This window comes from Solea solea, chromosome 18 (genome assembly GCF_958295425.1).
Source record: "Solea solea chromosome 18, fSolSol10.1, whole genome shotgun sequence".
Classification (NCBI taxonomy): domain Eukaryota; kingdom Metazoa; phylum Chordata; class Actinopteri; order Pleuronectiformes; family Soleidae; genus Solea; species Solea solea.
Window position 1 is genome coordinate 19,144,096 of NC_081151.1, and position 10,476 is coordinate 19,154,571.

Here is a 10,476-nt window from a genome sequence, read left to right on the forward strand (position 1 = left end):
ACTTGATTTGAGCCCGGAAACACATCTTTGACTTGACCTCGAGTTGTTGCCTTTTTGCTCCAGTAGATGTCGCTGTGTAATTCTACTCTGTGGGGTTTAATAAAAAACAAAGAAGAAGAGTGCAGAGGCAGGCTCTGCCCGCCAATTTTAAAGGATGTAAACAGACTCGTTCCTCTTCACGATCGAGCTGCTATGCAGGCAGCTAATTTCACCGCATAACAGCGAATATTTCTCTGTCAGAGATGAATTTCAATGGAAAAGGTAGCGTATTAAACATGTTTCTAAAATACTGTCTTTTTATTTTGCTATTGGGAAGCACATTTGCACTTTTTTTTTATTAGCGTAAGCAATGCTAGTCTGTGTTGTTGGCTAAACACAGTTATGTCGTGTTGTTTTTTTAACAGGATCCGGCGATTCAAGCCACCTTGCTGCCAGGTAATGTTTCTTTTTGAGGATTTTCTGGGGGGCAGGGGTGTCCTGGCACATAATGTGCTACGTTGCTAACGGTAACTTTACGACAAGGAGACGCTATAGTTTTATGAATGTTTTACACATACAAATACGATACATATACAGAAAACTGTGATGTTGGGGAAAGAAACTGAAAGTTGCAGTTGCGGCTGAGGTACAGCAGTGATAATAATTTTATATTTATTTAACAGGTAGGTTTTCAGGCTAGATTTTGTGTATGTGTATGTTTAGTCCTGGCTCTGGAGACACAGAGCAAACCTGACCCAGATGAGAAAGTTGTTGATCTTTTATATAAATAATATGGATTTGACTTGAACATTGTTTTGCTGTAAATGGGGAGAGCAAAAAAATGTGCTGTAGTCCTATAAAAAGATCAACAACTGTCTAACTGTCACAGTTTCACATCAGTTGATATTGATAATTATGATAATTAAAGACTACATTTTGCTCCTGAGTGAAATGAAAATAAACCAATTAATGAATGTGGTTTTAAACAAAGCCGATCTGCTTCGTAAGTGTTGTCCTTATGTACTTAGAAATGTGATGATCTAATGCCAAAGATAAGGGCAGTCTGACAACATGGTAAACTGCTGAACATATTGTAATTACAGGCTCCTGTGACTTTAAAATAAGACCAGAACACATTTTATCTGCTCTTCTTGTTAACACTGAAACAATCTGTATGTAATTTGTTTTCTGGTTATCTCCCTCTCCAAATAGGCAGTGAGCTAAACACTGTCATCTGCTGTTTTTTTTTTTTTTTAGGTTTCAAATCTTTTAATATTATTTTCTGTTTTTGCAGTGGTGACGGTGACTCCATCAAAGTTTTTGTGCGAGTGCGACCTCTGACCTGGGGCACCGGGCTGACCACAGATGGAGATCAGAGTCTGTGTCTCACAGTCACTTCCCCAAACACCATCCGTCTACTCTCAAAACCTGAGCCGAGAACCTTTACCTACGATTATGTTGCTGATATGGACACATCTCAGGTTGGTAGCATATAGTTATTCAACAACAACATACAGCACAACTGACCTGGTCAAATCAGCTCAAATGATTAATAATGACCTGATTCTGGTTTATTTGTTATTCTTTGGCAGGACTCTGTTTTCACCAGTGTGGCTAAGAATATAGTTGAATCTTGCATGAATGGGTACAATGGTACCATATTTGCCTAGTAAGTGGTCTTTGTTATTTTTTGCTGTATGAAATAAAGAAAAATATGTCATGACACAACCACTCAGTGGGGCTCCCATTACATTCTGTCATGACATTCCTCTTGTTTCTGCAGTGGACAAACTGGCTCAGGGAAAACTTTCACCATGCTTGGTATGCATTCAGTATATTCATTTGTACATTAAGCACAATATACATTCTTTTACATGAAAACGGTAGATCAAATAAAGTGACACTGACTCTTCAATCTCTCAATCCAGGACCATCTGAGTTGGATAATTTCACAGACGAACACCGGGGGGTTATTCCTCGAAGTTTTGAGTACCTGTTTTTTCTCATCAACCGAGAAGTGGAAAAGGTGAGCATGCGTCATGTCATGTCAAATAAGTGCTGTGCTTCTTTTCGATCTATTTTAATTAACAATTTCTCTCTCCCTCCCTCTCTCTCTTTTGAAAGTCCCCCCAGTCCAAGAGTTTCCTTTGCAAATGTTCCTTTATTGAGATCTACAATGAACAGATTTATGATCTCCTGGACACAGCCTCAGCCAGTCTCTTCCTCAGGGAGAACATCAAGAAGGGCGTATTTGTTGAGGGAGCTGTGGAAAAGTTTGTCAACTCAGCTGCTGAAGCGTATCAGGTCAGTATCGTTTACCTGTTACATAGATGAAACACAGTTCCTATGCACGTTGTCTCTAACTTCACCATGTTAGAGTCTGAAGGTCAAAAAAAAAGAAGGTCATAAAATAATATTGAGCTGTAGAAAGTGTGTGGGTTTAACACAGAACTTGTTGTAACTCCTTAGGTGCTGTCTATGGGCTGGCGTAACCGACGAGTGGCCTCCACCTCGATGAACCGCGAGTCTTCTAGATCTCATGCAGTGTTTACCATGACGTTGGAGTCCAAAGAGTGCATCAATGCAGTGGTGAACATCCGAACGTCTCAGCTGAACCTGGTGGATCTGGCAGGATCTGAGAGACAGAAAGACACACACACAGAAGGCTCCAGACTCAAGGTGATGCTTTACTCGTGTACACTTTCACACCCAAGTGCTACGTGCACAATTTCTGTCCCCGCTAACGGCTGTCGTCTGCACGGCATCTCTTTCCAGGAGGCGAGCAGTATCAATCGCTCTCTCATGTGCCTTGGTCAGGTGATCATGGCACTGGTGGACGTGTCCAATGGGAAGAACCGACACATCTGCTACAGGGATTCTAAACTCACCTTCTTGCTCAGGGTGATTATTATTATCTGTCAATACAGAATACACTGACATGCATTTTATGTACAGTTGTGTTTTCTGAGGTTGTTCAAACTGTATAATTCAACTTCCCTTTCATTAAGAAACAAATATTGATGGTTATGTGTGGTGCTGGGTCTTTAACCTATTTAATGAAGTTAATTGAACTAATGGTTTAATGGTCTAAAATCATAAAATGAATTTGGTTTGCCTGGAGATTTTTTTAGGCCATAATGCCCAACCCTAGCTAGGTGTTTTGAATTGAATTTCAAACCACATAAATATGGCTTAAATTGTTTTTAGTATTAGATTGAAGAAAAAGTTGTGTATTGTAATATAATTTGTTGCCATAACAATTTTCTTTTTTTTGTTTGTTTTTTCAGGACTCTCTTGGAGGAAATGCAAAGACTTTCATCATAGCCAATGTCCATCCTGGTTCGAAGTGTTTTGGTGAGACACTGTCGACCTTGCATTTTGCCCAGAGAGCAAAGCTGATCAAGAATAAGGTATTTGTCGTCAAAGAACACCTTAAAAACTATAATTTAATTTGATCATTTTAATTTGTAATTTGAGAAGACTCTCAGAACACGCTTGTTTTGTTTTTATCAGGCCGTCATCAACGAGGACACACAGGGAAATGTGAGGCAGTTACAGGCTGAGGTGAAGAAGCTCAAAGAGCAGCTCGCACAAGCGCTCGTCTCTCAGGCAGTGGATTATGGGAAAGATATAGCCCCAGGAGGACCTGAACTCACCATGGGTAACAAAACATCACAGCATAATTTGAGCAGATTTTTAAATAAAAACTTTCCATTTCTGTTTTAACAAATGTATATTGTCTTTTCTCTCACCAAGGCCAGTCCATGAATATTCAACATGACATGTCTTATAAGCCGAAGTTTATGGCAGCCGTTCGTTTGTGGAAGAAGCGAGAAGAGGAGAAGAGGGTATGGAAAATGTGTTATTGTCTGTTATATTTGTGTGGTTGAGGAAACACTGATGCTGTTGAACTCACAGTTGTGTTTGACTCCACTCAGATTCTGCTTCATAAGGTGGCTCAGCTGGAGGAGGCTTGGGCACAAAAAGACAAGTTCATTCATTCCAGCCGAATGATTGTCAGGTTCAAAGAAGACCACATCTCTCGCCTGGAGTCAAAATTGAAGGCAGCACAAAACCTGTGGACAGACAAAGAGGCCCAGGGTCTGATTGACCAACTGAAAGAAGAAATGAAGATCTTGAAAGACCAGGTAATTTAAAAAAAAGTATGCTTTTTGTACACAGTCTGTGTAAAAAGTAGTAAAAAGGACATTCGTTTAATAGGTTTCTTTAATAGTCTGATTCTCTCCTCCGTACATTTTTTCAATTCAATTCAAAAATCTTCTCTAGTTTAAATTCGTCACCCTTTTTTTGTGTTCAAGGTCGAACATCACCCTAAAATGACTCGATATGCAGCCGAGAACTTCAGCCTCAGACAGGAGAACCGGCATCTGCGTTCTCTTGAGTCCGTGGTGACGGCTGAAGAAGTTATGGCCGAAGTTGCTGCTGAACTGGAGTCGGTTTTCCAGGCAGCTCTGGAGTCCGAACCAGTCGCAGGGCGTAAGAGAATTATAATGAGTGAGAAGGTTAATTCAATTTAAAGAATTCGTCAACATCGGTGTAATCTCTGACGTTGCTCTACAGCTTTAGGGACCTCCTCAACCCTCGGGGCTGCAGATGGTGTCTCAGCAGCTGCAATAGTGAAGCTGAAGGCTCAGCTGCTTCAGAAACAGTCTGACTGGATGGCTTCTCTTCAGGCCTTTGAGGAGTACAAAGAAGTCACCAAGTAAGGATTCACATTCACTGAAGAGAGAGAGAGAGAGAGAGACTCTCTTAAAGCAAATTGACATGGATATTATACAGAAAACCATAGCAGATGTTTTGGAACAAACTTTTCTGAAAGGTTGAAATTCAAGCCAAGAACATTTGCCGTCCTTGAAATCCAATAAGGGTAACACAGAGTGTACTGTACAGACGCTGTATACGTTTCATGGACAACCATTCTTGTCAATAACTTCTGTCCCTTTAGATAAACGGTGTAATAAGACTCCCCTGCCTTACATGTTGAGTCCAGTGTTCAAGTACATCATTATTATTGTTTACACCACTGCACCATCATTTAAAGGTGCATTTGTTTTTATCTGATGCCTTCATCAGATAAAGGCACATGTTGCAGACGTCAATGTGGTTTTTGTGTGGTGCTGTGTGTTCCAGGAAACAGATGTCTCAGTTGGAGTCTGAAAAAAGATACCTGGACAAGTACAACAGGCATCTGGAAAACATTTTGGAAGCTACAAATGCTTACAAACAACAGGAGGTCTCCGAGCTGAACAGAATTCACTATGAAACTATAAAGGTGACGAGAGACGTTCACGTTTCCAGGCAAACTATAAACACGTGGATTGAATTGTGTTCAAATTAGTTTTCTTTCTTTTTTTCTTCACAAATATCTCTGTAATCCACCAGATTCTCACCACGCCCACAAAAGCGTACAACTTGCGCTCCCGCCTCGTACCTCTCTCCAGTCCAGAGCACCTGAATGAGACGAGCACCACAGCAGATGAGATTTGGGAGGAGCAACCTCCTTCAGACATGGCTGAGATGGCGCTAACGGAGGAACTGCGCCAAGTGCAGGTAAAGCAGTGTGAATTACACGCAGATGTGTTTATTTCCATACACATCATTAACAGCTCCTACTGTTTCATCAGGACCAAACCAGTCGGGTTCAGTCACAGTTGAGCGACGAGGAACTAAAGAACAGCAAGCTGTTGCAGCAAATTGCCAAACTTGAAGAGCAGATTGCTGTGATGTCACAAGAGTCCGGCCAAAAGGATAAGGTGGATAATTTCCCTCCGTTCTTATTTACAGTTTTGTCTCGTTGATGTTTGACGTTATGTCTCTGTAACTGTTTGTGACATGTCTTGCAGCAACTTTCTGCTGAGAGAGCGAACAGAAACCAAGGTCAGCTGGAACTGCAACACACAATTGAAGAGCTGCAACGGAGCCTTCAGTCTGAACAGCAAGCTGCACAGGGTGAGTTACCGATGTCTGACCTGTGTCGTTAAAGCGTATCCGGTTGGGACAAGAGTGCCGTGGTGATGACACTCACTGTCCTTCAGTTCTGAGGAGCGAGATTCGCGACCTACGCGTGGTGCTGCAGTCGTCCGATAAGGAGCTGGCCACCATGAAGAGCCAGTTAAAAGACGACCAGAGCGAGCGGCAGAGAGAGATGAGCCAGCTCTCCAGCAGTCTGATCAGTACACAGCTCCAACTTGACAAAGTCCAGTAAGCACGAGTGTCACGCGTTCAGTGGATGGTGTGAACTTTTAGACCTATCCACAGCGACCGTGTCTTTATTCCAGGCTGGAGTGGGAGCAGCTTCTGGAGCAGCATCGGACGCTTCAGGATTTGTTCGACCAGCTTCAAGCTGAGACCAAATTTGAGGCTGATCAGGCGAGACAGCAGCTGCAGGACAGGCAGCAGGACGTTGACCAACTTAAAGCACAGCTCAAGGTCAGTGGAATCACTCCTAAAATGTAAGCTGTGAGGCCTGCATCATCAGACAGTTGTTTTTAGCCTGTCTGTATACTGTATCTGTCCCTATCACAATAATATTAATATTTTGACTGTCTTTCACTCCAGGAATTGAATAATTCCCTGCAAAACGAGCAAGAGCACACAAGCACCCTGGTCTCACAGCTGAGAGAAAACAAAGAAAGCACATCAAAGTGAGTTTTGCGCATCAGTCTATCCGTCGATGTCAGGAGCGTTGTCTTTTCATTAAGTGGTTACATTAATATGAGTGACCTTGGTGTGTGCCCTTAGAGAACTCACCGACACTATGGAGCAGAATGCAAAGCTCAGAAAACAAGTCTCGGACCTGACGGCACAAAATCAACAACAGGCAAGTTTAAGGAACAGTTTACATATTTGAAAAGCAACTGGACCTTGGTAACTAACCTGGTTTTTATCATTTCTGTTTGAAGGAATCTAAGCTTGTCGATCTTGAGCAAAATCTGACATCCAGCAGTGAAATCATCAAAGGCTTGGAGCTAAAGACTGAACAGGATAAAGTAAGATTTAGTGACGGATTCGATAGTTTGAATGTAACCACAGTATAACAGCTACGATCATAAATGCCTCTTGTTTTGTTCTACAGGATGTTGTTCTAGATCTGATGAATCAAACCAGAGACCTGCGCAGTGAGCTGAACCACACCGCTACTCATCTGTCGGGAGAAATCAAAGATATCACAGTACGGTCCCTTTTCCTTCCTACCTTACTCATCCTTAATCATTTCCTTCATTTTACCACATCAGACCAGATGCACAGATGATGTCTGACTGTTTTTAATGACGCCTTTCCTCTTCTAGGCCAAATACAATGATGTGTGCCTTGAAAGAGAAGATTTCAGGGAGCAAAATGTCAAGAAGCAGACAGAAATCTGTGACCTGAAAGAAACATTAGAGAGATGTGTGGCATCCAACAAGATAGAGGTACCTCTAGATGAACCACAGGTCAATTAATGTTATGACACGAGTAACTTAATGGATAATTCACGTTGTGTTGTACCGTAGGTTGAAGTGTTGCAGGAGGAGGTGACTTACGCAACCGAGGAGGTTGAGAGACTCACTAAGGTTTTAGATGAGCAGAACAGCCTCCTCCAAACATCTCAAGAGCAAGCAGCCCAGAAGGACGTCATGATCGAGAATCTGAAGCAGAAGGTGACGTTTAACATTCTCAGTGCAGAGAAAACACACTGAATAAAAGATGAAATGTAGTTAATAAAGTCTTATTATATACCAGGTGCTACAACAGCAAGAGGTGGTAGAGAAAACTATCCGAAGTGGAAGTTTCAAACCCCTTGTTGAAGCAACCGTCACACCTAAATCCTTACCAAGGGTAAAATACGCCTTAAAGATTCTCACATGGCTTATTTTTTAATGTGACTGACGACATGTTTTAAGGTCAAATTTTTCCGCTGCTTGTAAAGACTCCTCGTACTCCAGGCAGCTTCAGCAGAGATCTGACCCAGGTCCTGGAGATCCAGGAGAAGGAACTGGAGAACCGACGCTCCTCTATGTTGTCCATGGAGATTATTTTGAAAGAGCTGAATGCAGAGAGGGCGGCCAAGAACGATGAGATCCAAAGGCTGAAGGTAATACTTATTTTTATGTAAACATTATAGTGACCTATAGCCATTGATTGATTTTAAAAAATGTGGACTATGTGTACTGCCGTTTCTGGAACACCTAATATTATGTTCAATAGGTATTTCAAAAGAATTTTGCATGTTTATTCAATTTTAATGATATAATCTGCTGTAAATTACACCAAAAACAATGTATAATCTGTACTGACTCACTGTAGGCGCAGCTTACTGAGAAGGAGATGGTTCGACTGGAAATCCAGGCCTTGCTTGACAAGTTTTATACCAAGGAGAGTCAGCTGCCGCAGAACGGAAATAACAGGTTGGGCTTTATCATCCCGTTCCTCTGCCTCGCATGTGCATCAGATCTGCTGCTGCTGCTGTTGATGACAATAGGAAAATAAACGTTATCTTGTCATTTCATCAGGGATGAGTTGAACGATGCCATTAAAGAGTCCATTCTTAAAGAGCTCCAGGAGGAGAGGACAGGAAAGGTCTGCATCCATTTCTATGCTTCACTCATTGTTTTGTTATTATTCGAATGAAAAGTTTATTCAATACATGTTTCTTTATCGTTGATTAACAGAGCACCATAATGCAGAAGCTGACTGATACTCAGAAAAGGTAAGTGTCCCCCATGAAGAGTAGATTAATTCACCTTTTTTTTAATTACCCATTGTTATTTCATCATCCTTGGCTTTTGCTGTGTTGCTGATCAGGCTCCAGGCGCAGGATTCCATGTTGGCTCAGTCTCAGACCTGCGTTCAAGAGCTGACCACCGAGCTGAGGAACCGCTGTTTGGAGCTGAGAGAGCTAAACCAGAGGATACAGGACGAGGAGAAACTGCTCCAGGTCAGAGTGACACTGACAAGACTCCCTTTCAATAATACTGTGTGATTTAGCTTTCCAGTGCTACGTGCACAGTGACAGATAACGAGATTAGAAACTGAAAACGACGTAGGATGCTTGTCTTTTTTTTTTTTATATGGTACAGTCTGTAGGTGGCAGTAAAGGCTCTTGGTAGACGGTGGCTTAGATGTCAAAATGTAATCTTTGAATATTACTTGAAAACACAGTGATATTGACTCACTTCCACACTGGTTGAACATCATTTTACACATTGCAGATATTAGGAGGGTATGGACCAGTGAGTTGATTTTAATCCTGAGCAAAATGTCTCTTCATAAATTGAGATAAAAACAGCCCCTGTGCATATTCATGTTCCCCTAAAGAAGTTAACAAAAACATTTTTAAGTAATGTAAGTACCATAAAGTCAAAAAACAAACTGCAAAAGTGGGGATGTTCTTTTACAATTTAAAATAAAAACAAAATAAAATTAGGAATAAAGTCTGATAATTAATGGATTCAGTACTTTTATTTGAGCAGTAGTGTGACATTTAAACAATATAAAAGCAATGACTGAACCATATGACACAAAAGTTGACAAGCAATGACCAAACTAACATAATTATCATCTTAATATTATGTCACAGGAGAACGAGGTTCTTCGTAAGCAGAACGAAAAGCTGTCGGAGGAGAACGGCAAACTTGTCGGGCACAAGAACCACAAGCAGAAGATCGAATATCTGGTCAAGCTTAAAAAGGACAACACCAAACTTCAAGAGGTAATTGATGGTTCCACTGGTAAAGGATGTTTTTCGTGTTGCTGCGCTTTGCATAAATCAATTTTGTGCATATCTTTTGTTGTTTTTAAAGGAAAACGAAAAGCTTCGAACAGAGATGAGCCTGATGCGAGACAACAGTGGATTTCCGCTGCTGGAGATGACCTAAAATTCTTCATTCATATTAATTTTCATATCTTTTCAGTGAAGGTGAACTTTTATCTTTCCTTGACAAAATGTTTTGGGTTTTTTTTTCCCGTTGGTTTTAAAGATACTCTGATTTATGTATGATTTTTACATGTGATGTATGTTCATATTATTACACATTTTACAAATTGTTTTTATTCCAGGTCCATCTTTTATTTTTAAATGGAAATTACAACAATCCTGAATAACATCTTAATGTGAAAACATGATCATTCTTTTTTGGGTGCTAACTCCTGATGCTGTGATAGTGATTGTTGGCTGATCGTGACTTGTATCCGCAGTATTGCGTTATGATGTCTTATTTTTTTCTTCTTTTTTGTTCAGCATAATGTACTTTGAACATACTGTAATTAAAAATATTTGTCTACCTCTAATTGGCTTTTATTTGTTATATCATAGCCGATGGTACTTTTCCTGAACATTCATTCACTCATTGCTATAATCAGCGTAAAAATGTATGTAATATTATGACATATTATGATTATTATTATAACCAAAATATTGTTTCTCATTTTGTTGCAGGTTGCAGCTGACTATTCTCATAATATTACAAGTTTATTCTCTAAAAATTAAATATTATT

The 10,476-nt window shown here is 40.5% G+C and overlaps 1 protein-coding gene across 2 annotated transcripts; it reads left to right on the top strand.

Annotated features, from left to right (window-relative positions):
- The first annotated feature begins 117 nt into the window (after positions 1-117).
- Positions 118-10,269, top strand: kif15 (kinesin family member 15). 2 transcript variants are annotated; one of them, XM_058616152.1, is made up of 35 exons: positions 118-261; positions 405-435; positions 1,274-1,460; positions 1,572-1,648; positions 1,763-1,800; positions 1,908-2,005; positions 2,104-2,283; positions 2,449-2,658; positions 2,755-2,880; positions 3,267-3,389; positions 3,493-3,640; positions 3,736-3,827; positions 3,918-4,127; positions 4,299-4,476; positions 4,561-4,702; positions 5,131-5,272; positions 5,383-5,550; positions 5,625-5,753; positions 5,844-5,949; positions 6,036-6,201; positions 6,279-6,429; positions 6,559-6,644; positions 6,742-6,820; positions 6,903-6,989; positions 7,076-7,171; positions 7,290-7,412; positions 7,494-7,640; positions 7,735-7,818; positions 7,910-8,074; positions 8,287-8,387; positions 8,493-8,559; positions 8,652-8,689; positions 8,785-8,917; positions 9,560-9,691; positions 9,783-10,269. In XM_058616152.1, the coding sequence occupies exons 1-35, from the start codon at positions 243-245 to the stop codon at positions 9,855-9,857; spliced, it is 4,134 nt and encodes a 1,377-aa protein (XP_058472135.1). In that variant the 5' UTR covers positions 118-242; the 3' UTR covers positions 9,858-10,269. The 2 variants fall into 2 exon arrangements, with proteins under 2 accessions (XP_058472135.1, XP_058472134.1); XM_058616151.1 differs by having other exon boundaries at positions 119-261; positions 7,723-7,818.
- Positions 10,270-10,476: the final 207 nt, after the last annotated feature.